This window comes from Tympanuchus pallidicinctus, unplaced genomic scaffold (genome assembly GCF_026119805.1).
Source record: "Tympanuchus pallidicinctus isolate F22 unplaced genomic scaffold, pur_lepc_1.0 scaffold2, whole genome shotgun sequence".
Classification (NCBI taxonomy): domain Eukaryota; kingdom Metazoa; phylum Chordata; class Aves; order Galliformes; family Phasianidae; genus Tympanuchus; species Tympanuchus pallidicinctus.
Window position 1 is genome coordinate 54,711,791 of NW_026294721.1, and position 26,193 is coordinate 54,737,983.

Here is a 26,193-nt window from a genome sequence, read left to right on the forward strand (position 1 = left end):
AGCTTCTTTCCCTCTGCTTTCAGTATCTGTATTTTTTTTTCCCCACACTCTGTTTCTACTGAATAGCATTGTGTTCTTTTTCTGATTCGCATAGATTCCATGTAGCAGTTCTGAACTGTTATGCCCAAAAGCTTTTGGCACATTCTGAGTCTTCCAGTGATTCTTAAGATTAGGTCATTGATTTTCTTCTAGATCATTCCACAGCTGAATGCTCTTGTCTCAGGGCATTTTATCACTGCTCTTCTGAGTGTCACATTGAGCTCAGCTAGTTCCTGTAATCTCTGAGGGTTATCAGCGGAGAGGTCTTTGTGTGTGATGTTCTAGTTCCTGAGTTTTGGGTAGCCTTGTAAATGAAGTCCTTGAGTCTGCTGACGTGTGAATTGTGCAGTGCTCTGTGAAAGAGGAGCAGACAGCAGTATCTTTGTTTATTAGATTTGCAGAAGTGTTTGGCTGTTTTCTGAAGGTAGCAAGAATGAACAGCCTGACCTTTTAAAGGTCTCTGATAGTATTTGGTGCAACAATAGAGAGAGAAGTCTCGGTGTCAGTCATGTTTGGTGGAGGAACTTTGGAAAACTGAGGCAAGTGTCTTCCAACTGTCTGCCTTTGTTTTTTGTTTTGTTTTTTTTTGGCTTGGTCCCCTCAGCCTATCAGCCAGAGCTTTTCACTTTATAGCAGAATTTGGCAGAAAGAAACAGTCTGACTGCACTTCATTTCTGTTAAGTGTGTCTGTAGCAGTCAAGGCAAAAATGGCAATCTTTGCAACAGGTACTGGAGGTTGTCTCAGGTTTGGAAGACAAGGAAGAGCATGCATTTTGTTGCTGGACTTATGACTCAAATCTTTCTAAGTGAAGAACAGCCACCATCACTAAAAGTTATTTGACATTGTTCAAAGCAAACAAAATATAAATTGACATTGTTCAAAGCACACAGAAAATATAAATCCCCCTGATGTACCTACAACATTTTCACATACAAATGTTACTTAGTTTCAATTTGCCTGTGTTGTATATAGGGCTCCTGTGGTAAGTCTTTCCAGCAATATAGCTGGGAAAGGAGAACTGGAAAGCAGAGATGAGTCTTCAAAACATTAATGACAAAATGATAATGACTTCAATTAGGCCGTAACTTAGTATTGTCTGTGTCTTGAATTCTGATGTTTTTTCTTTCTCTTCTCTCTGTGCTACTTTTTATAGGACATGACAAGAGATCAGATAGCAGCTGAGAAAGTGGCTCTTCAGAAAGCCTTGCTGTATTATGAAAGCATTCATGGCAGACCGGTATGTACAGCGTTTTTTCAAAATACAACTTCATGTGTCTTTGTCTGTTGTAAATGACTGCCCTAGTGCTCCTTCAGCGCCGCAGTCTATAGGACTTCTTGCTGTTCTAACCACACGTGTCCTTTAATTACCACCCTGATCCTTCGTTACCACTGCCACATTACTCTTGGTAAGGTGGTGCCTGCACACACTGCTGGACATGGCAGATACCTGTAGGACTGAGCTTACAGCCTGAATGAAGTTCAGTGTGCATTATTTTGACATCACGCTTGCCAGGATCCACAGGCATTCATTTTGTGGCCCAGCTGATTCACCAGCTTTACCAGGGATACTGTATGCACTGGAATAGCTGTGCACGGACCCTCATCCTGACAAAAATTTTCAGTTTGCTATTAGTAATGACTAATTGGAAGACAGGTGTGGAAGCAGTGCTGCAGTGCACCTTCTCAGAGAAGCTGTATCTTTCTCTGAGTACCACACTATTTGCAAGGAGGCAACTTTGTCTTCATAACTACACAATTCCTTTGCGCCAGAGGATTCACAAAACAGTTTGTCTCCTGAATGCCATGACAAGTTGATTTTCTCATTCCCCTAAGCAGACATTTGTTTCCATGAGGAAGAGACGGGCATGAGATTTCTTGTACGTTTGAATATAGCAAAGGAAAAATGTTTGTAAAGACAGAGATTTAAATAGTGTCCTGTTTATTCCTGCCATGACAGAAATATGGCGGGTTCCAGGCCACCAAGTACTTTGGCTTTGTACAAACCCTTCCTCCTCTTTCACTTTATTCTAATTTTTGCTACCAGATGTGGAGGTAATGTAGTTCAGTTTCAGCGTGGTGCTAATCCCTTGACCAGTGGCTTCAGAGAAGCAAGTTACTGTATACAAGGAGTGCTTGATGAGTGCAGATGATAAATGTGTCTTTTTTCTGCTGTGTGCTGTGTCCTGATTCCTACCTACTATTTGTTCCTGAATTACTTTCTCTTTTCCCTGTTAGTTTTCTTAGTTTGCTTGTTTTATTTTGAAGTGCTGCTAATTTAAATACTTCCCTTCATTCCGTGATCCTTTAGGATCTAATCTTCTAATCTGGGATACCTGTATGATGCTATGAAGTACTAATATTGTATAGGCACATATACCAGTAGGTGAAAACAGCTTGGTTGTACGAGAGGACATGAAATTTTACGATATTATAAAATAGCAAAAGGCCAGCACATCCACTTAACCTTCTCCAGCAGAATCAGAGTTGGAGTCTGGTTTTGGTATCACAATGATGTAAATCATCAGGTGTCATCTTGTTAAAGTAAGCTCACTTAAATCTGTTTAAAAACTCACTTTAAATCTGTTTAAAAAGGCTGTCATGTCAGCATATCTTCCTCCCAGCACTTTTTGATGCTTTATTTATAGAGCTACTTTTTAATTTGTTTTTAAATAAGCAGTCTGTACCAAGCAACATGGAGTCACGTAACAAGAAGGACGGCAGTTGATCAGCTTTTGCTCTTCCAGCTTTTGGCACTGCAGCAGTGGAAAAGTACTGAGAGCTTAAGGAGAATGGGGTGTAGTTCAGCCAAGTTGGGTGGTTGTTTTTTGTATTGCTTTTTTTTTTGTTTAAGATATTTAACTAAACAAGAAAAACAATGGAGTTCAGATTTAGTGCAGCTGGGTCTTTCTGCACCAGTGACAGGCAAACCTGCAGAGGTAGAACTGAACTGCTTTAGTTAAGCCAAAAAATTCATTTCTGCAGAAATTCTTGAGCTGCTAAAACAATGAAGGCAATGATCTCTTCCTTGGCTGCTGCTGCTGCTTGCCACACAGAGTGTGCTCCAGAGTTATGTCAAAGGATCTGTTGTTCTGACAGCTTTTTTTGCATTTTGATGTTTTCCAAAAATATACTCAGGTTTTGCTGGTGTTACATTTAACTAGGGAGACAGTTTGCCCATTTGCAGAACGTTTTCGTTCAGTTTGCTTTCTGGTTAAATGTTCTGGTGCACGTCTGCAGGGCTGGCTCAGGCCCCTTGCGCTGAACTTCCTTGCTTAAATTAATTCTTTGTGTTCTTCCTCCGTAGTGATGTCCAGACTCAGAAGCATGTCATTTATATTTTCCTATTCATAAACGTGCCTTAGGAATTTCTGTCCATTCCAAGGCTTATGTTTATTTTCCTGTACAGAACAGATATATTTACCTACTTTGAAATGACATGAAGTGAAGGTTTGTTTCTCAGCCACCAGCGTATTTTTGTTGTTGTTGTTCTGGGCTGTTTTTTAAGTAACAGGTACTGGCTGAGGCAACAGTAGTGCTGTGCCTCCTGTTCTACTAACAGCTAATCTGGTAAAACTAGGAGTAATACAAGTCCTGTAGAATTTCTCCAATTTTCCATTTTTATGCTTGATGGATTGCAGAGAAATGTCAAAAGCTGGAGGCAGTTAGCTAGCCAGTGCACTCCTGGCAATACCTACAGCTCCAATTCTGCCAGACAGCATCTCTCCTGCTCTGGAGGGATGATGTGAAAGCTTTAAAAAGCTTACTCCATTGAAAGTTAGCTGCAGACAAAATGAAAGACGGTTCATTTTGAAGTCTTCTCCTCATTCCAAGCTGCATTCCCTTTACTCTGCTATTTGCTGTAGAAAGGGAGACTGTACAAAGCTCATCAGGGTTCATACTACTGCTGATTTTTACATCAACTGGTGATTAACAGCAGTGAAAAGCTTTGGTGTGTACGAATGGCATCTGGGTCAGTTAAACCTTTCCTCTTGTAAGAGCTTTACAATCAAAAGTTAAACAAAAAGTGTGATGGAAGGACAGTCATAGGATGTGGTCAGATAGTGCTGAATAAAAAGGAAGATGATGATCAGGTGGGTTGCGGTGAATATTTTGATTGTTTTTTTCTAACCCTACGGTTATTTTTTTTGTTAAAGAATTGATGTATATTCAAGAAGTAAAACCTCAATTTCTTTACAGCTACTGCTTAGCTGGACCTTTGCTTTCCCACGCTAGCTGTTGTCTGTAAAGCCTTCTGTTCTGCACTGTCAGTACTGCTAAGGTTTTCTGCTGAGAGTGGATTTGAATGAAAACCAGAAAGAAGCACTAGCGGTGTGCAGCACTCAAACTGAGGAGGGAGCATGAGTACTTCTCCATTTCTGGTTTCTGTGCTAGTGCTGTTAGCATGCCATCACTATGAAACTCCCTTAAATCCTCTTGCTAACAGCAGTCACAAGCACGGACCTTATAGAATGGAGCATCTGCTGCACGCCTCATGGTTCTCATTTCTTTTTCCTTTACAGGTTACCAAAAATGAACGGCAGGTGATGAAGCCACTGTATGACAGGTATCGCTTGGTCAAGCAGATCCTCTCCAGAGCCAACACCATCCCTATCATTGTGAGTAGAACTTTCTTCTAGGAGGTCTTGCTCAGGGTTAGAGCTGAGGTATACAGCACAATCGATAAGGCCAATTCCTCCCTTACATCTCAAAGACCAAGCGAATGAGCGGGTAGGTGACATTGTACTGCAGTCAGATAATGCTGGTCAGGGGTCTCCAGTGCCCACTCATGAGCCATGAGACACATCTCACCTTTTGTTGTTTCTCACCTTTCCATTGGGCTGCTGCTGTTATTTCATCATCTTATGTTTGGCTACAGCATCACTTCCCTTTCCTTACTGGTCTATTCAGAACTGTAGGTCTTCATGTTGTTTGGTTATGCAGGGCTGTATGTTGTCACACAGACTTGTGTGACACTAGTGTCTTTGGCTGAGAGAAAGGGACACTATGCTGATTTTGAAGAGATCCTGCAAGTAGTAGATGCTCTCTCAATCCAGGTGGTGCTTTGGCAAGGAAATATTGACACGAGCATGGAATCCAATGCACTCCTTTAGGGAGCAAACATGGTATCTCAAATTCTGGACAGCTTGTACACTGTAGGCCATTTTTAAAGAATTTTTCAACCTAAGTGTATACCAAGAATCCACATAGCCTGTCTAAAGAAAGAAAATTGTTTCATCTTGGTTCCTTTTTTACCCTGTCATGTACGATCTCTTACTGTTTTTGCTGATGTCCTGGCTGCTTTTTTATAGACTGCTTGCTGAACTGAACGGACTGGCAGAGTGTTACTTCAGTGCAGTCAATCACACTGACGTGATTTTTTTTCTGCACCTGTGGTGGCAGGTGGTCCTGCATTTAAAACCAAAGCTGTTCCTCTTCGAATATGCAAAGTACTCCCCCAAATGCAAGCAGTAAAGATAGTGCTGGCTATCAGATGGAACAAAGCCTTCATCTTTGTGTTGGCAGTTTAAGATGAAGCTCAGGAAAAAAAGCTCAGGTCGTGTTTAGACACAAAACTGAAATTGCACACTGGCTAGCACAAGGGAGATGAGACTGGCTTTGCCCAGTCCCTTAAAATGAGCAGAGTGAGAGATGCACACAGAGGCAGAATACATTTGAAAGCCCGTTCTGAAGGACTTGATTGGAAAGTCAGCCTCCTGGAAAGCAGGGCTGGAGAGTCTAGCGAGGCTTACATTGTAGCTCTGGAGAGCAAACCAAGTGTGTGTTGTGTTTTTGTGTGTGTAAGGGCCTCAGGTTGGGGGGTTATTTTCTTTGTAGTTCCTGCCCAGCTAGTATTCCAGCATCCAAGCTTTCTTCTTGAGTGTTTAGCAGTGATGTCCCTTGCTAAGCAACATCTTGAGGGAAAACAGTCCAAGATGCAAAGGGTTTGCCAGGTGGATTTTGTTCTTTAAGAAATGGATTTCTCCTGATGGTCTGGCAGTGAGCTGAGCGAATGAGTGAGTGAGAATGAGCTGAGAGCAGGTGGCGGAAGAGAAAGGGTTTCATAATGTAACGTACTTGTTAACACCTGTCACAGGGTTCCCCCTCCAGCAAGCGGAGAAGCCCTTTGCTGCAACCAATTATCGAGGGCGAAACTGCTTCCTTCTTCAAGGAGATAAAGGTGAAGACCTCCAGCTGCTAACTAATTGCTCAGTTTGCATCAATTTTCCCCTTATACCAATGAAAGAGAATGATTGATTTATTTTTTTTTCCATCAGTGTTGATTTTTTTGCAGTGTGTCTTCCTGAAAAATCAATAGCTGCTTTAAGCCTGTCCAGTTCTGATCAAATTCTTCCCTTGTTGTAGATAAGACTACAATGTTTCATTGGCTTTGTGTTCTTTCCCTTCTCCTTTTCCCTCCCTTGCACATAATATATTTTATTTTGCTAAAAACCTCACAATTCTTCTTTGCACTTTGGCTTGGTGATTTTTTTTTCCCCTTGCTTTCTCCTTCCTCTTTAATAACACTAACTTATTTTGCAATAGTTTCTCTCACTCCAACGCTCTGTGACTTGCACACAACACCATGGCTGGAATGAGATCTCACAAAACTAACACACACATGGAGCCAACCAGGCACGTACAGGATCTTTATCTTCTCCTATTGACAGACTTATTTTATCCAGGGCTCTCTTTCACCACCTTGTAGGCAGCGTTTCTAACCAAGTCACACAAGGATTGAAGTAGGAACGACTCAGTCACGTTTGTTAATGCTGTCAAATTTGGATGATGGGATTGTTGTGATGCTTTCTTATTTCACTGTGGAGTGATAGTTCGTGGTGGTGAAGTCTGCTACAATATTGGTCCTTCTTCCTCTGACAAGGGATGTCCAGCTGTCAGCCGGGACAGGCAGCGTGGAGCTGGGCCCTGGCTTGCATTTGTTACTGTTGCAGTGTAGCAGGAAATAAAAGTGCTTCAGCAGACTTGAGTTATCCAAACATAGGTAGTGTTTGATATTGATACTGCAAACGTGGACATCCAAGATCATTCTGTGATAAAGCAGCGACAGTAGCTTCTGTATCAGTCAACTATTTAAGGCATGTATTCATTAAAACCAGACTGCAAACTGAAGCATGTGGAACTGCTGATTAGAGGCTGATTAACAAACGTGGAGCTCTCTCAAATCTGCAGCAGCAATCTGGATTGGGTTATTTGATTGATTGGGGCATTTCTGTGTCCTCTGTCTTTCAACTGTGTGTGCAGCTGGATTCAAAGCTTACAGCTGTCAAGTGTGGTGATCTCTGGTGACTAGTGAGGCAAATGCTGCATCAGGGCAGCATCTCACTGGTTTCCCACAGAGAGCACAAATGTGGAGAGCTGTGGTGTTGCTCTCATTAAGCCTATTAATGGTGAAATGGCAATTAACACTTATTGGGGATCTGTGATGCTGCACGCAGCAGCTTTTCACTGAAGTACACTCAGAATTAAACAGAGGAAATTGCCAAAAAAAAAAAAAATAATCAAGAATTTTCCCCCTGTATGGATCCATTATAGACAGAGCACTGCTGCTCTTGATGAGCACCTGATTCTGTTGTTTTCCTGGTGTGTTTTTTAAAGCATTTGGGAGAGCTGGATAAGAGGTTAAACAATGGCATGAGGTGCAACTCTGTGTATGTTTGGACAGAATATCTTGAATGTTTCTGTGTTTAGAGAACCACTGGAATCCTTGCATGCTGGGAGTAGTGACATTGGGTTACTCTGGAGATTTTATATTTGTAGCTCTGGAAACTAAATGTCTCACGATTGCCTAAAGAACCTCACAGACGCAAGCCAAATGGATCCAGTCAATGAAGATAATTTTGGTTAGAATGTAAATGGCAGTGTGGATTTAAAATAAGATTTCCATACGAGACGCTTTCTAAGCAATGGTTCTTGCTCAGATTTTTTTTTTTAATTGCTCCTTCATTTTAAACAGCAAAATGCTTTAAGAGGTCTTGTAGTGGCCAGATGTAGGTTTTTGGCACGAATTTCTGCTCTGTCTTTTCCTCCCGTGGGCTTTCTTTGGCAGGAGGCTCACTCCTGAGCTGTGGGCTGTGTGCCCTGGAGCAAGGCAAGCGAGCCAGCCTGCTGTGCTGGCCCTTGTTGGCTGGCACGGGCTTATGGGTGTCCTTGGGGAAGTGACTGCTACCAGATATGCAGATCCAAGTTACATGGATACTTTGCTTCTCTCTTTGGGAATAATTTCTTGCACTGTTTATGAAACTGTCCTTTTCCTTTTCCTCCAGAACTGGAGCCAAGAAGCAACTTAATCTCTTAGAAAAGGGCAAAGGGTCTTCTCCTTCAGTGCCAAAGGGATTCCCATAGAATAAAATAATACAGTTTCTATTGATTTGATTGTTAGCAAATCTTTTACCACACGCCAGCAGGAATGACATTCTCCTGCTTCAGGCCCAGCTGCTACTACCTAGCTGGACAGAACAGCATGCCTGGGGTCCTGAAAATGGCAGTGAGCAATGGTCTCCTTTCACTCTTTTGCCTGTTGTGGTTTTTTTTGGACAGCATTTGACTGCTCTTACTGCTGCAGTTCTCATGGAACTCCTCACGGCTTCTGTGAATCAACAGGGAGCTCCTGGACTTACTTAAGCTCAAAAAGAAAGTCTGTAGGGAGTGGAATCAGGAACAGGTTACCAGGGATGGCTACAGAGAAGTTGTCCCAGTAGGGATCTAGGTTGGGAAAGCTAAAACCCAGACAGAATTAAATCTAGCCAGGGACACACAGAGGAACAAGAAGGAAATCTACAGGGCAAGTAGCAACAGGACGAGGAAATGGGTTTAAACTGGTAGATTTAGACTAGATATGAGGAAGAAATTGTTTACTGTGAGGATGGTGAGACAGTGGAACAGGTTGTCCAGTGAGGTTGTGGATGCCTCCTCTCTGGAAGCGTTCAAGGCCAGGCTGGATGGGGCTGTGAGCAATCTGGTCTGTGGGAGGTGCCCCTGCCTATAGCAGGGGTTTGGAACTAGCTGGTCTTACAGGTCCTTTCCAACCCAAACCATTCTACGATTCTATGATTTATTACCTTAGTCCAACCTCATGCCTTATATTAAGGTTGAAAACTGCCTTCTAGAAAGGTCTCTGCAAGTGAGAGAAAACTGGGTCCTGTTTCCTGAAAATATAAGTGATTTCTGGATGGTATCACGTGGCAAGGCCTACATTTGAGAATACTATGAATTAGCAAACACAAAGTGCAGCAGAGACTTCCAAAAGTTGTGCCTGTAAGTTGTAGGAAAAAAAATTGAACACAACTGATTTATCTGCATACTTCTGGGAAATGGTACTGGACCAAGTGTTTCCACTCCAATTTTCAGTGTGCTACGGCTATATGGTATGGAGCTGAGGTTTGGGACCCTGTTAGCAACAGCAGGCCTTTACAGTCAATGATATCCAGTACTTGGCTTTAAAAAGATCCCTCTGAGCTCATTGGTAGCACTGAAAGAGCATCTGAGGTCTTGAACTCTGCCTTTAGAGAGAGCTATTGAGGTGTATCTTAGGAGGGATGATGTGTGTGCTGCCTGGTGTATTTGTATAGACAAGCAAAGGATGGCAGGTGTGCTCTAGACAGCATGCACTACAAGTGAAATTGGTTTTATCTGTATCAGAATATAAGAATTAAAGCAACAGGTTGCTGAGAAAGCTAGATTTTTTTCCTACTCTTCTTTGCTGCCTTGGGTCTCTTAACCAATCTGAGTTAATTTCTCTGATATGCTCTGGGCATAGCGTGTCTTCCTGGTGATATCCTGGTGTACTGTACTGCTTAGCAACTCAAGTGCCTGCTTGCTCTGCTTATTCACTTATTTTCATATCTGTTCCCAGTGCATGCAGTGAAAGGAGATGCTTGTTTCTGAGAAAGGAAGCAACTTACTGTGTGATGGGGGTGTTCTTTCTCTCTCTGTAGGAGGAAGAGGAGGGCTCTGAGGAGGACAGCAATGTGAAACCAGACTTCACAATCACTATGAAAACAGATTTCAACGTGCGTAGCTTCTTGGATCAACTAGAAGATGATGCCGACGGCTTTGTTTCCCCGGTGGATGATAAGATACCATCAAGGAGCAACCAGGATATGGGGCTTTCAAATCTCCATGAAGCATCCATGTATGTTGTCCAAATTTTTTTGCACTTCATTTTGAAATGAAATAGATCCCTACATGGAAGGGTTTGGGAGAAAACCACCCTTTCCTCATAGTGATGTCTGACTTTTATAATCTTTGGAATCTTGGGCTAAACAGTACCTCTACTTCAGCTACTATCGTTGCTGAAGCTTTTATCGTTTAAACAACCCCTGTGCTCCACAAGGCATTCCTATTTTTGGAGACATCAAGCTGAACTCCTTTTTCTCGTTCTAAGCACCTAGATGCATACACACTTAGATGGTAGCCCTAATGCATGGCTGTCAAACCTCAATCCCATAGAAGTCACCAAAATCAGATCTACCTTCAGCAAGTAATTTTCACTGAAGTTAGTGATGAATTGAGACATGCACACTTGACTTAAGCCTACGTTCTGTCATTTTCTTGAAGTAAATTCAGAGACCTTTTTACTGCAATTAACACCAGATTCCCAGGGCTGCTTATGGAGCAGCTCAGTTACTTGGCATCCACACGACTCCAAAATTGCACATTTACTGTATGTTTCCAGTTATAATTGTGTTCGTAAATATAATCGTGTCTGTATTTAAACACAACAGGCCTGAACTGTTAGAGCAGCTGCAAGAAGTCAGGGAAGAGAAAAAGCGGATCAGAAAAAAACTGAGAGACTTTGAAGATAATTTTTTCCGACAAAATGGGAGGTAATTTCTCAGCTATTCCTCTATCTTTCAGCTGTTCTTAATCAATGTGGCATCTACAAAGGCCTCCAATTATGGAAAGTTACCTGAATTCACTACTGTATATTTTGTTGCCATCATGATTTATTTACTCACGTTAGATACAGTTGCCCATTAAAATGAATGGCCTTTTTTCTTTTTCCCAAACATCTTTAGGGCCCACAACCCCTTAGATAACTTTGAAAAGCAGTGTAAGTACAGAAAATCCAGTTGCATCTAGCAAAATTAGTAAGAATGGTGGAATATTTCCGTAGGGATAGAAGAATTGGTCTTTCTCCCCAGCGACATTGTATGCTTCTCTGTCCTGATCTTGCATGCCTGTGACATGAGCTTAACAAGTACTTTGCTGGAGTATAGCTGGGTATGTAAGAATCAGAAAAAGCTCCTCATATTTGAGCTTATAGGGTGCTTTAAATATTTTTATTCTCCTGAAATTAGCTTCTTGCCACTACCATAAACTTTAAATGTTTTCGTAAAATCATAGAAGACTTGGATCTTACTTAAGCTGAAATTGAGTATCTTATTTCTTTTGAAGGAAATGGTTCTTCTTGTTTTGATGGGTTTGTTGGGGTTTCTTTTGGTTGGCTGGGTGTTTGTTGTTTTTTTTTTCCAACTGTCATGCAGAGGATGACAATTTCAGCAAAGCAGGAGCTTCAAATAAGTTTCTGCATTTGGAAGCATGGGATTCTGTTAAGCCTCAATATGTACTGTCTGCTTCATTAGATCATTTGCTTGCCCTTTTTCTCGCTAAGTATAAAAGTTATTTGGCTTTATTCCCTGCTGGGTAATAGAAGAAGGGAGGTGTTTTGTTATCTGTAGCCTGAGGATAGAGGAAGGCTACTGAAGGAAGATCTGCTGGTAGAGAAATCTTCATGGCTCCTTTTACTCTTACTAGGAATGTGCAGAAAGAAGACCGTACTCCTATGGCTGAAGAATACAATGAATACAAGCAGATTAAGGCCAAGCTGAGGCTGCTGGAGGTCCTGATCAGTAAAAGAGATATTAGCTCAAAGATGATGTAAAGGAGGAGAGTGGTTTTGCCAATACACTAAGAAGAGAGAGCACCAAGCGGACAAGTGCATGAAGTGGATGCATCGAGAGCCTGGCTGGGAGGGCTGAGGAGCTCCCTGGGAACTGAAGGGCCATTACCAGAGGCAGGACAGGGAGAAAGGGTGGCTTTCCATCACTCTCTCCAATTGCTGTTGTCCATTCTTTCTCCAGGCCTGATGCCCAAAATGGTTTGCCAGTGTAGGAGACATGATGCTGTCCTCAGTGACTGCACTGAAGGGTTCCTTCTGTTTTGATTTGCTTACAGATCCTGTAATATTTAGAATATAAAAGCCAACTATGCTTTTTCTTTTCTTCAGGATATCATAGCAAGAGGCAAAGTAGCATGAATAGTGATTAAATCATCAAATAGCTTCCACTTTATTTTACCAGACCTGACCCGATCTCATGTGACGGCACAGGTCAGGCAGCACCGAGATTGTTCTCTTGTAGTTACAGTAAAGATTTGCTCAGACTTTTGACCAGACTGTTCAGAGTTCAGAGACTTCCATTGCTTTATAAAATGTTGGAAGTGTATCCTGGTCATAGCCCAGAACTGGTTTGAGTTACAGTTTTGCACAGGATTCAGTTGGGTTTTCTTCCCTCTTTTCTTTTTTGACTGCCAATTCAATTAAGAAAATACCTACATCTGTTTGGAATAGCGAAGCAGAAGAGTTGTGCAGCAAGGCTCGTGCCTACTTGTTCCCCTTGGGAGGTGGATGCTGTGAGATTATGATGCTTGGGCAATTGGGAAGAGGTTTTATCAGCTTTAAGTTAGAATGCCTTGGGAGTTTGGTAGCTGCTCAGCTAAGTGTCAGCTGTTAAGCATTTGGAGGACCCACTACATCAGACCTTACGCTTCTGATAATGGGTATAAGAGCCTAGGGTGAAAGTCCACATGGATGTCATGCACACCCATTAGCCTCAGTTTTATTTATGTGTGCCACCAGACAATGTGTGCTGAAGCAGTGATGCTTTGTGGCAACAGAGGATGTTCTTTTCTTCCCTGTGGCTTTGTTGGGTGTAGTTTTTACGCTGGGGCAGAGGATACTGAAGGGACGTGAAAGCCTGGAGCCACGTGCTGCACGTGTCTCAGGTGCAGGGTTGAGCAGTTAAACATTATCAGATCTGAAATAAGAGTCCTGGGCCACTGGATTCCAGTTCTTGCATCGGACAATCACTGCCTGAAGGAGTGAAGGCAGCAAGTTCAGAATCACAGCGAGCAGCTGACAGTTCTGCAGCCCTGTGCACTCAGGGGTGCATGCAGGCAGTCACTGCCCCACAGCCCTTCCCCTGGACCTGGGGCAAGACACTCTTGTTAATGGGGCTTGGCTCTGGTATCACAAGGTGATGCTGTCTTTTATCTCAGTTCCCTGGGGAGCTGCGTGCAGGAGCCAACGAGCTGAGGATGGGTGCAGTGCACCTCATCGCAGCCAGGCTTCACGCAGGAGCAGGGCCCACAGAAGAGCTCCTCTCTTCCCTTCTCCCTGCAGGCAGGAGGGCCCATAAAGAGGAGCAGTTGGTAAACTGCCCCCTTCCACGTGCTGTGCCGTCTGTGCTCATTCTTGCCAAAGCTGGTGCTGAGGGCAGGTCTCTTTGGCACCCCGCAGCTACTTGGGAGGCCGCCTTCCTCCCCCTTCCCCAGGGCTCTGCATTGGCAATCTGCCTCATAAGAGGCTGATGTGCTTCTGTTAGGGAGAGCCTGGGGCTGTTTTCTACTGACAGCAGAACCGCCCGCTCCTATAGAAAAGTAGTGAAGGCTGAATTCCCTGTTTGCAAGGGTTTGTATGATGAACTGGGGTGTGACTTCTAAGAGGCACTGAGTGTCCATCATGAGGTGTGGGCTCTGCCTCTGCAGATCTGATGTGCTGAGTGTTACAGTTGGGCTTAGAAACTGCATTTGAAGATGACTGGCAGGAAGGGAAGCTTGGTGTAGTTCCTGCCCCTTTTCCTCCTCATTCATGTTGTAGTGGGCCAACACTTCCCAGGAGTATGATTTCTCTGATTATTTTTAAAAGCCTGTTTGCACTGTGTACCAATAAATGATGTTTGCTGAGTTTTGCCCCTGACAAATCTTGATAAATGATACGTAGGGAACAGTCCATTGCATTGTATGAACTGATGAGATTGTAGCATTTTCTGATGCTTAGTTACTGCTGTTTACATGGCATACTGCTAGAATTTCAGATAGTTTATATGAAATGTAAGTACAGTTATGCACTTTAGAGAGTTTATATTTTTGAACTTTGAAAGCTAAACGTAACAGAATCCGTTAAGTAAAACTGTAAATTAAAAAAGAAAAAAAGACACACCTGGCTGCCTCCTCTCTATTTCTAAAATGCTGTTTTCCCTGTGGCAAAAACCAGAACCACCACCTGCACTGTTGTTAAGAAAGTAAGTAAGACTGACATGGAGAAGAAGGAGATGACAAAATCCTAGGCTAGCTTTGGACTTCCAGATGTACATCTGCAGGAGTTCCTTCCTTCCTCACTCCTTTCCTTCCTTCCCTCCCTCCCTCTGAAAAAAACACCCATTATCAACATTTCATATGCTGCTTTATTTTTCTTCAATGCTGCATTACATTACCAACACTCCACTCCTCCCTTTGCCAAGACAAAACCTATAACCTTTTGTTACAAGGTGCAAAGTTCAATACTAGATATTGAACGTGGTGCATGAAGAATATGTCCTAAGAACAACTCAATTGCAAAACCTCAGGCTTCAAATGAGATTTACACCAATACCTTAAAAGTGGGGTAGTCATTTACTCAGCATTAATGGGATGGGGGCTCTCCAACCATACAGGATACAGTTCACGCTTTTGCCCGCTCGTCTTTTATTGTACAGTTACTGTACATTACCACTGCAATTCATAACAGATTGTCCTTTAGCCTTCCCCCCAGCACACGCCAAACAAAACAGATGCCGTAGGTTCCACTCCAACCATAAGCTGCAGTAATAACACCAGCCTCTAATCAGAGAGATACTACACCAACAGGAATCTGATGCTTCTTTCTTTTCCTCCGGCCTGATGACACTGGGGAGCCTGCACACATCCTCACGCATGCAAAACTCCTCTGGAGAAAAGCAGCAGTGATAATCACTGCCAACTCTCCTTGTAATGAAGAACACATCTGATAGAATGGAAACACTGGACTTGGCTCTGCCCCCCTGCCTAACATGGGGACAGAAGAACAACACAAGAGAGGCACAGTCCAAGAAACCTGTTGTTAACAGTACGGTTTGTCCATCCACAAGCCTTAACATAAAGGAATTCGATGATCCTTTAAGAAGACATTGCTTGGGAACAAAGTTTGACACAGAAGAGGAATAACAAGCCAACCCTGCAACCAACACATCCTCCATGAGATAACTGGTGCAAAAAGACAGAGCACGTACCATAACTGACCTGGGGATAACAAGTGACACCTCAGCCCAGTACCATCTGCCAAGGACCAAAGAGCAGAGGGGATACGTTCACTCCACGTAAGCAAGAACCAGCTTGCATTTAAAAAAGGAAGGAAAAAAAGGGTGTGGGGAATCACAGCTTTTTTAAAAGGTGATGATTATTTCATCCTGAATTACCACCGTAGGCTACGTGCAAGGAACACCAAGTACATAAACTGATCTAAAACGAGGAATCAACGCGTGTGTAAAGGGCGATAAAAGCAAACTAGAGGGAGTTGCTGGTAGGGCACTGCTGTGAATCTGGAGGGGAAACAACAGAAAAGCTCACTGAACTGATTGTGTTCAGCAGATCAGAAAATTCAAAGCAATAGTCCCTGCCTGCTAAAGCCTCACAAAATACTGGCAGCATTAGGTTGAGACTGCATTCTCCAAATCTATTCTTATTATTTTTCCCCAAAAAATGCTGCGATCCTTTCACATACAAAAATAAACCCAAGCCCACCATGTACCCAAGTGTCTGTGCCTCTCCCACACCAGTCAAGCTAAGCTGAAGCCCTCGTAGTGATCAATGGCTTGCACCAGCCGGGCACTGAGGATCTCCTTGCTGCTGTACTTGGGCAGGTCCAGGAGGTTGTAGCAGGTGTGTGCCACAGGCAGGTACTGCTCCCCGTTGGCGGTGGACTGGATGACAATGCGGAGGCTCGACATGCCATAGATGGGGATGCGGTCACTGCCCGTCAGAAACACTGCAAGCAGAGAGAAGGCAAGCTGCTCAGAGCAAGCACCTCACTTTGAGGCTGGAGAAGACCTCTGGAGGTCATTTAGTCTGACACCATCTATTGCTTGAAGCAAAACATACAGGTGCACTTCTCAAGGCATTTCTCGAGGGCATTTCCTCTCAGCACACAACTCCCCTCCCACATGGAGACAGCCATCAGGAGAGGTGATAAACAACACCTTCTCACATCAACGGTGGTCTCATTTTCCTACTCATTACACGTCAGCTTCTTTGGGTTATCACCCCCAAATTGTCCCATTTGTCCCTAATACGAGTGTTGCAATGCCTACAGAAGAAGCAATCAGGTTACACATAGGCACTGGGGGCTGCCATGATCTGCTACCTAGCAATATAATAGATGGATGGTGTACTTCCACTGCACACATGGCCCTGTGAACACTTCAACCACACAGTGGTTTTCAGGTTGGAGGGGGAAACGGGGACAAAGCAGATTATCTGATGAACACGTAACTGAGGAGCTAACCATGCATGCCGGGTCACTCTCTGTTAATGCAGTGCGCCACAACCCTGGAGCTCTGCACGCTCCCACCCAATTATTTTCTTTCAGCAGACAGCCTGCACCACTGCAAAATACTCACGGAGAAATTTCTTCTTCTTTTCCAAGGGAAATGCATGAAAGGTTTCCCAAAACATTCTCACGGTTGGGTGCGTTGCAGTGTAGTCTCCCTTATAGACAGCACTCTAATAAGAAAGCAAAAAGTTAGATCGCTGCATCCAGCAATAGAAAGCAATATCTAAGCAGAAACCAGCCCTGATCTCTTCTCTTGTCTGACATGGGATTGCTATTTGGCAGTTAAGAAATGGAGCACTGGAAGTACCACGAGGAAGAAGGAAAGCAACAATTTCTGGACCCTCTGTCAGTGTTTTTGGTGGGTTTTCTTGCCCTTGTGTACTGGAGTGAGTTTTACTCTAAGTTTTGTCTCTTTCCTACAGTCTTAGCCGTCACACTGATAAAAACCAGACTGAAGTCCTTCTCCTCTTTTCTTTCTCGTTCCTAATTTCCTCCCTGAGCTGTATTTAGTAACAGGGCAATAAGGCATCTCATGTGAATGACGGCAAGATGAACAAGGCACACAAAAAAGGACACTGTGGCTCACCACACCCCATGTCCCACTGTGCTCACCTTCCTGGTGCTTGTTAAAAAGACAAAAGCAATGAGAAGGGAAGCTTTACCTCCTCCAGTTCCTCCCAGTTGTAGTTGCTGTTTCCAACTATCATGGCCCTGAGCTCTGTGGGCTGGAAGAGCTCCAGGACTTTCCCACCACACACTTTCAGGAAGCCAGTGGAGAAAGCTGTGTACCACTCGTGGATGGAGCAATTGAAGATGTAATTTACATAGGCTTCAACAAATTTTTCCCTAGGACGTTGAGAGACAGAGAAAAGCATTTTCACATAAATGCCTGAGCAGCAGCACTGTGTGTTTTCCTGTTTTTGCCTGTAATGTGTCTTATAAAAACTTGTGTTCAATAAGTTTGTCCCACCACCACCAAGCTCAATCATTGCAACGTGGACAAAGAATTAAGGCAGCAGGTAGCACCAAGTGTCTGCCTAACCTCTGAGAGAGGCTGCCACTTCCAGAACTGGGAGCCTGGCCAGGCATGCTGTGATTCTGCAGAGGCAGCTGCTCCAAACCCAGTCCCCACTGAGTCCAGACTGAGGAAATCCTGTTCTGAAAAGTCTCAATCTGAAACTACATGGCCCATTAACTTCCTCCTCAAATTACTTCTCTTACTACAGAACAAGAAAATAAACCTAGGAATTTCTTATTCAGCCTTCACACTCTGGTTAAATAAAAGTAGAATTTGTGCTTCTGGAATAGGCAGCAAAGAGAATGACTTCCCTCAGAATGACAGCACTGTTTTGCTTCAAAGGTTCCCAATAACAGCACTGAAATAAAAACAATATTCTGCAGTTACTGGCAAAAAGCTGGTGGCAGGCCATGGCCAAACTGTCTTCGGATTTTGTTAGGAACTTAGGAGCCTTCATTTTCTCTTTTCTCATTCTGAAGCACCAGGATCTGAGTGCAACCCTAGAATTCTACTTTTGCAATGACCTGAAATATTTCCTGATGATATCATCTGACGACAAACTGGAACATGAAACTAGTCTCTATGGGTGGAGCAGCTGTTTCTGCCTGGCTTTTAAGAACTGCTCACACTCAGATGCAGACCAAGGAACCAAGCAGAGCCCAGTGTCTCAACTGTTGCAAAGAAGACCACAACTGGAAGAAGCACTATGACCTTCTGATGGAGGAATTCTCAGTGCATACGCTATGTAAAAGCAGCACAAGATGGGTAAGAAATTCAAAAAAGAAAACAAGGAAGCAGACTGTCAAATATGAAGACTTGGAAAAATAAATTATACAGCAAAGGGGGATTTATTTTCCAGTGCATTTGTTTTGCTGTCATCTTGCCGACGGTCACCTGAGCATTAGGGAAACCCAGGCTGATTAAACACTTCACTGTTGCTTAATACCACTCCGGCAGTTACAGTCACAAACCATTCACCAAAACATTTTATGCTGTGATATCCAATATGAACTTCAAAAGAGAAGGGGAAAAAGCAAGCATTTCCTACTCAGTACTGTTCAGTCAAAGCAATCCTAAGGACCCTTCAGTTACCGGTGAACCTTGCTCAAAGAGAAGGGCAACATCCAAAGGCATCAACACAGCACGCTTCTGAGGCCAGCAGGGCAGCAATTTGGTCCCTGACCTCTAAACATAGCAACAGAGGAAGTCATTAAGCAGTAAGGTGGATGAATTGACAGCCATGTCTAGACTTGGATTTAGAGGTTAGCTTGAGTTCAAAACTCTGGCCATGACAAAGCAGCTGCATTGTGAAATGCATTAAGGTGGTGCAGCCACAGACCTGCCTTTCTTTCTAAGGATTTGCTCCTCTTCTTGTCCTTCCTCACTACACAGCTGAAGGAGTTAACCTGAATGTTCTTCCCAAACCTTTGCTCTGAGCTAAAACCACTGATCCTTCCCCCAGGCCAGTGCAGCACATAGCAGTAAAAATGCTATTATGCTTCTGAATGTACATGCCTACGTAAACTAAAGACCAGCACTGGCATTTCCATCTTCATTGTCTGAAACTCACCCATACTCATCTTGCTGCCCATCTTCCCTTTACAGGGAGACACATTTACACTGCTCCGTCTCTACCTGAGTTTCATATGGAGACAGCTACCTAGCAGTAAAACTGCAGTAAAGTAGCTAAAAAGTTAATACAGACAAAGCTTTTACAGCCATGGTTCTAGACACAATCAGAACCATTTTAAATAATCAGATTAATAGGAGATGACTTCATCTCCAGAATTGCCAGTAAGGTCTTCAGCAGTCCTTGCACAAACCCCCAACCATCCTGCTGACTGAAGACTGGATCACACTGTTTTGCCAGCAGAGAAAGAATTTGAATACTGTTTCAAGTAATCAAGGCATCTGTAGAAATCCAATTACAGGATTATGAGAAGAAAATACTTTAGCAGTTGGAAAAAAAATCAAGGAGGGGTAAATGGTAACAGTACTTGCAGTAACTCTCAAGGTTTCAGCCAAATGCAAAGCAATTTGTTTACATACAGCTGGGCCTTATGGCTCTGATCAGGGATGGTGGTCCTCTGTCAGGCATACATAAGGGAATGTTTCCTGCTCCAGAATTAACAATACAAACAAGTTTGCCAGTCTCCGTTTTACTTCTTTCAGGTACAGCTCCTGTCCGTACCACTCATGGGGATTAACATTCAAGGGCCAAAATCGTGTTGTGATTGCTATTTGCCACGAGAAAGCTGTGACAGGGCTCTACATTAATGTCTTTCATAGAGAAGATACCCATCCAAAAAGCTGTGGGACATTTCTCAGACACTGGTAGATGCAAACCTCACTCTGTATGTAAATGTCACAAGCACCCAGTAACTTTCTCAACAACTGGTCTTACAATCTGTTCAAAAATGACTTCTCAGTGACTTCTAATTCTCCCCCACATTTCATCTCAGCCAAATTTTCTGTGGCAGCGCATCTGACTTCATCACAAGTGTGAGCCCCTCCCCACATATTACCCCACTTACCTATTGTCCTTCTGCACCTGAATTTTGTCACCGTCTTCAATCAGGTTCTTGTGCTCTGTCACACCATAGCTCTCCCTGCAGATCTATATAAAATAGCAAAATTAATTTTACTGCAAGTACTTCTCAGGCCATGTGCCTGCAGAAAGATACAGGGTTCTCTTTCACAGCTGACGAGTGGCATTTGAAGGGTGGGACAGAGAAGTGCGTATATGCTGAACACTTTTTCCATCCTGTTTATGTCACCACTTTCTACCATTTACATTTGCTGCAGAACTGGTGTTAAGCCTAAAAGCAAGTTCAGAATGGAAAAAAGTTTTTCTTTAGGTCAACAAGAGACTGCGAACTATAAAGAGGATACTTAAATAAGGCCACATGCTTTGGCAATGAACAGAATTGCTTTTTATTACTATTACTATTATTATCATAACAATGGAAGAACAGTAGAATAATTCATTTGCTCTCATTGCAAGACAACATGGCCACGGACAAACTGCTTCTCTTGTTTGGCCTACAGTGGCACCAGTACAAACATACCTGGGACATGCAAAATTATCACAATTATGGCTGCATTACTTCATCCTGAGTTGCAGCTCTGACCTGCTTGAGTTAAAGGCAGACTCAGGTCTGACTCAGGCAAGAGACAAACTTGATTTAAGAAACTTTGTGTTCTCATTTAGCGAACAAGAAATAGACAGCACTCTCCCAGCTTGACAGTGTGTAGCAGGGCTTCCTGCTACCTTGTTATTGCCCCAGGCTGGACCTGAACAGACAGCCAAGAGTCTGTATCATGCTCAAGATCAATCTACCACTCAGTCTGTTAGAGCAACAGGACTTCAAAGGCACTGAAACATGGAAGCCCTTAACCTGCCTGAGGGCAGCATGGGAAAACACCACTGGAGAACAATGATGCTGTATTTCTTCATGAGTATTAATATGTTTGCATATGAGGAAAGTCCTACCTGATATCTTAATGTACATGAAGATCTAACTCTTAATTCTAGGGAACCTCCACTGTGTAATAGAAATTATTGTCTCTAGGTTACTAGCTAGAAAAGAAAAAAATATTACTCTAGAAGCACAGGAAAGCTGACTACCTCATTCCCCTAGAAAATATTTGTTTCTAAGCAGCCTAACCAAACGCAATCAATATAAATTTTACATATAAAAATATGATTATGACAGCAAGGAAAACTCCAAACTGTGTTAGCATTTCAAGCACTGGCCCAATGATCCCAAAGCCTCCATTTTCAAGGAGGATTTAGGAATCTAATTCTTACTCTGCTGTGTGAGAAGTCAGCCACTGGCATTATGTCACATGCCACGGTGACAACACAGCTACTCTGGAAATCATTCTATTTAACCTGCTTACTAGCTTAGTTTTCATTGCCATACACACAACAAGAGTTGACAACAAAGCATTTTAACATCTTAACATTAACACAGGGTATTTGCTACAGGCATATTTTAGAACAAACACACAGTACACATGAATGGGCTTCAACCATACTGAAACAATCACAGCACTTGTATGTTAAATATATCTTACTGTAAAGTTCAAGCAGAACATCTCCTCTATATCTTCCCCAGGATAATCTAAAAGCTGCTGAAGACTTCTATATGTGAGTGGGGGAAAGAAGTAAGAAAGAAAAACATATTCAAAAAGCCATTCATTTAAAAAGAAAAAGAAAATTGGCAAAAATAAAAAGCATCATACAGCTGGGCAATATGATTGCAAGAAAGAGGACCTCTGTGTCACCTGAAAAGGTAAGAAATACGCTTCAAGGGAGAAGATGCTTCGCTAGAATCAAGACAGGCTCCAGTCCACACAAAGTATCCACGTGGTCCATGCCTACCCAGTACATGGATACTCTGTAGTCATCCTGGCCTCACACAGAGCTACTTTTCTAGTTTTCAAGGGCTGCTAGATATTTATGCCTAGACATAAAGAAGGTCTGAGGGATAGGAAGAAAACAGGGTAGTGGAAAATTGAATCTTTATCTCCATTATACAGTAGATATTCTTCTCCTATCACTCAAGTCCTTTTGCTGTCTTCCTGACATTTTACTTAATTCTAGTAAAATACAACTGCAGCTCTGTGCTGGTAAACCAGACAGTGACTCCAGAGACAGGAGACAGCAGTCGCACAGCAGTGGGACATTAACCTGTCAAAGAAAACCAATATCCTCACGCAATTAGGAAGAAAAGATTAAACGAAGATTTTAGAAAAAGCCATTTCTTCACCCAGTTCAGCCCCCTTTCTTGGGGATCTGCTCATGGGAGCAGGTCAGAGTTATGTTGGTTCAGGGCCAAGCCCAAGCCTGGCTTGAGGAAAAAAGCTGAGGCTAGGATCTGAGATCACGCATGTAACTGGGCTACAGAGCAGCAGTGCTTTGGCTGTGCTGATATTGAGCTTTCTGGGGCTAGCAAGGTGGCTACAGAGGTTATTACCCAAGCAGATCTGACAGCCCAGGGGAGAGAAGGCTTATATGACATTCACCACAGCACTCTGCTGGTCTCACAGCGCCCCAAAAATAATCAGTCACTCATAAGGACCAGGAGATGATGTGCTGAGCAGTTTGTACCATTTCTCAATCTCAGATGGATGGTTTCCCTTCCCAGACAGGCTGCAAATTTAGTGTTTCGTACCTTCCTTCTGTAGGGGACAGCTCCTTCAAATCCTCTAGGCATGGCTTCACATTCAAGAGCTTTTTGTACAGAGCCAAGGGAAAGTGAAGGTCTACCACTGTGAAGTTGTATATTGCAAGACCGCATATGATGCCAATCAAGTGAAACCAGTTGTGTTCTACAAAACACTTCAAAACCACACAGAGAAATCCTGATGAGATGCAATGTTTCTGGCACGATGCATTGCACTCTTACCCCATGCATGAAAAGACAGCCCCTGCTATCTCAACTGGGACAAAAACAGAGTGTCTGGTCCCAGTCTGGTTGTGAATTCCTCGATCCTAGCCTTGCCGGAGTGTGGCACAGAATGAAGCTTCAGAAACAGAGTCCTATTACTTCTGTAAACCTCTACGTTTAGACGTTATCAGAGAATCATAGAATGGCCTGGGTTGAAAAGGACCACGACGATCATCCAGTTTCAACCCCCCTGCTATATGCAGGGTTGCCAGCCACCAGGCCAAGCTGCCCAGAGCCACGTCCAGCCATTAACAAAGCTTCACTGTTTGCCACCTATGTACTCCAAGAAAATCTGTTAGCACTTCTCTCCCTGTCACTCACTCCAGCTTCTATTAAAAGGCTTATGCATAACCACAGTGCCACCCAGGCAAACACAGGCAGCTGTTGGTGCACAGGGTTTCATTCCTTCATGTATTTACTCTCACGCTGCTAGGTCAGTCCGGGCTCATTGCCTGGATTTGCTAAACGTTGTAAATACGTGATTCAGGTATTTTCAGTGATCACGTTGTCATTACTCTTAAGTGTCAAAAGATTTGTTATTTTTACAGCTTTAACACGAAGAGTAATTGCTCTGTAATACTGTCACAAGTTACAAAAGGCACCATGTCATTTCCTTCCTTCAACAACGTAATTAATCCATTAAAAGAACCCCCCACCACGGCAAGTGTACCTCACTGATAACACTGATAACATCACTTTCCAACTCATGACATAACTAGGAAGGTGAAGAAAAAGGATACAAACAATCACCTCCAGCTATCTGAGAGGTTGAGAACTTCCTATCTTTCCCAAACCAACCAGTGCTCACTACAGCACTGTTACTTTTTAAGAGTTTCCTCACGCAGATCATTACAAAGCTTTGAACCTGAAGGTGACAGTGATGCATGAACAAGTGGATTGATTGCAATTACGTGAACAGCAACGGAAGTACTGTTAATTTTAATGCCAGTATGACCTAAACCTCTGGTTGTATAAAACAGCACATGATTATCACATTCATGCTATTTGAGAATTCTATTAACTGTCATCTGATACTTAATACAAGCTTTATTGTAGGATATGAATAAAGAGCCAATTCCTTAACAGGCATAATCAAAGGCAATGGGCCTATACTAATTTACATGGGCTGAAAATAAAGCTCACATTATGTGGGTGGAAAATAGGAGGAAAATCATTTCTTTCCCATCGTTTGCCACTAGCTTCATTATCATTTGAAGCAGGACATTATTTCAACCTGTGTGCACAGAGGACAAGGGCTCACCGTGTCTGAAAACCACAGCAGGTTTGACTCTGGGTAGTAAGTGAACATGCCATAGATGGGGTTGAGGAGTTCTTTCAGCAACAGGAGGAAAAATTCCTTTGTCACCCCTCCAGCATCAACAGCTTCCTCACCATCGAAGATGACCTGCAAAAAAGAAGGTCAGTAACAAGGGTGCAGAGCTGAGACAGAATGAATCAGACACCCTTCTGACTGAAAGCCATGCAGAGCAACTTGCCTGATATGCCCCACCTCGCTACAGTCCTGGAGCCAATTTCAAGCACTCGGCTTGCAGGGAAGGACACGGAGCACAGAGTGGCAAATCTGATAATCATATAAACTTTAACTTCTTATGTTTCTCCTGTTAGATAGCAATCTAATCATAATCACCTGCCTCCTCAGCAACAGAAGCAGCGTGACAGCAGTTACTGAACCTTGCAGCAACCGCTCAGAGATAAAAGACACTTTATTGTAAGTGCCCTGCTCCCACAGAATGGCAAAACAGACAACACATCATATCACAGACATTACTTCCCTCCTGCCCCTCACCTAGATGAGTCACCAGGAAAAGAGAGCAAACCCTCTAACTGGCTTCCTGTGAACTGATTACTGCCAAAAGACTCCTGGAGTCAGAGAGGAGAAAGATCCAGCTCCCCCACTGAAGACATGTATCCCTGCCTTTTACTGCTATGGCAGGACATTGCTGAAGTGGTAATGCAAAGGGCAGAAAGGCTATGGAAATGTCAGCTGCATGAGAAGGTTTAAGGAAAACTCACCTTAAGAGGCTTTTTCAAATCAATGTCTGAATGGATACTCAGCTCTCTTAGAGCATCACCCACTAAATTACTCCTGCGAACATGAAGAACCAGGAAAGGGCTTCTGGCCAGCAGAGGCTCCAGGGTGAGAAGCATAAAGACATTTTGCAAATTTGCACCATTTATTGCCACCTGTAAACAAGAAAGGCGTGAGAAACAGCTGGAAGGAAAACAGATATATGCCTGATGTCCCTTTCTTCCTTCCAGGGTATGAGGATTGTGTGACCACTGTACAAGTCTGTGTGCATGTGTGCCTGCTCGTACCCTCATTTTCCACACCCACACCTTTTGAGATCAACAATTCACAAATTTAAGAAAGAGACATTAAGAAGAGATATTAAATTCCTGAACACCTTCTGACATTAGTGACAGGCAGGTGGAAGAAAAAGACTTTCATTAAGCTTCTACCGAGTCATGAAATAGTGTGAACACAATTTTGATAAGGTACCATACAGTCTGCAAAGCAAAACTGTGTTACTAACACACAAGATGAAAATATACCACGGAATTCACTGCATACAATTGAAAGCTCTCATTTATACAGATTTTCTGGTGTCAGTTAAGACACAAAGTCCAGTCAGAGGTTTGACTACCCACAGAGTATTCATTCTTGCTCTTTGTCTGTCGTAAGCAACAAATTCATGCAGAAAATTCACTTAAAAACTCAAATGACCTTGAGACAGAAATCCATTGGAAAGCAAACTTCCATTCCAGCACTCACAGGAGTACTGTTTTTTGGTTTCTAAGTGGTTGTCCTCATAAAGATTCTGTCTCTCGGGACAATACAACTGTTGCCAGCCTGCTGTTCTGCCAAGACAAAGCAGATCCCCTCCTCACAGCTGTGTGCTGCTGACAGTTTGGGGAGTTGGAAATACACAGAAGAAAGCAGCAAAATGAGAGCATCAGAAGCTGACTCTTGCTGCTCAGTGAGTGCAGGCCAAGCTTACATATAGAACCAGAA

At 43.1% G+C, this 26,193-nt stretch overlaps 2 protein-coding genes across 22 annotated transcripts in view; one reads left to right on the forward strand and one right to left on the reverse strand.

Moving 5' to 3' along the window:
• Nucleotides 1-14,279, forward strand: part of FAM13A (family with sequence similarity 13 member A) — a 115,281-nt gene extending 101,002 nt beyond the window's left edge. For 19 of the 20 annotated variants that reach the window (XM_052682689.1, XM_052682690.1, XM_052682697.1 and 16 more), the window contains 6 exons: nucleotides 1,194-1,277; nucleotides 4,561-4,656; nucleotides 6,135-6,218; nucleotides 9,994-10,190; nucleotides 10,783-10,884; nucleotides 11,816-14,279. In XM_052682689.1, the coding sequence (XP_052538649.1) occupies nucleotides 1,194-1,277; nucleotides 4,561-4,656; nucleotides 6,135-6,218; nucleotides 9,994-10,190; nucleotides 10,783-10,884; nucleotides 11,816-11,942 (690 nt within the window). In that variant the 3' untranslated portion in view covers nucleotides 11,943-14,279. The remainder of the gene's footprint in view (nucleotides 1-1,193; nucleotides 1,278-4,560; nucleotides 4,657-6,134; nucleotides 6,219-9,993; nucleotides 10,191-10,782; nucleotides 10,885-11,815) is intronic. The other variant, XM_052682694.1, reaches the window with a different exon arrangement.
• HERC3 (HECT and RLD domain containing E3 ubiquitin protein ligase 3) overlaps nucleotides 12,673-26,193 on the reverse strand; it is a 44,714-nt gene continuing 31,193 nt past the window's right edge. For both annotated transcript variants that reach the window (XM_052682686.1, XM_052682687.1), the window contains exons 18-25: nucleotides 25,194-25,364; nucleotides 24,421-24,564; nucleotides 22,884-23,050; nucleotides 21,784-21,850; nucleotides 20,238-20,320; nucleotides 17,348-17,531; nucleotides 16,753-16,855; nucleotides 12,673-16,121 (exon numbers count right to left, since the gene is read on the reverse strand). In XM_052682686.1, coding sequence (XP_052538646.1) covers nucleotides 15,913-16,121; nucleotides 16,753-16,855; nucleotides 17,348-17,531; nucleotides 20,238-20,320; nucleotides 21,784-21,850; nucleotides 22,884-23,050; nucleotides 24,421-24,564; nucleotides 25,194-25,364 — 1,128 coding nt within the window. In that variant the 3' untranslated portion in view covers nucleotides 12,673-15,912. The remainder of the gene's footprint in view (nucleotides 16,122-16,752; nucleotides 16,856-17,347; nucleotides 17,532-20,237; nucleotides 20,321-21,783; nucleotides 21,851-22,883; nucleotides 23,051-24,420; nucleotides 24,565-25,193; nucleotides 25,365-26,193) is intronic.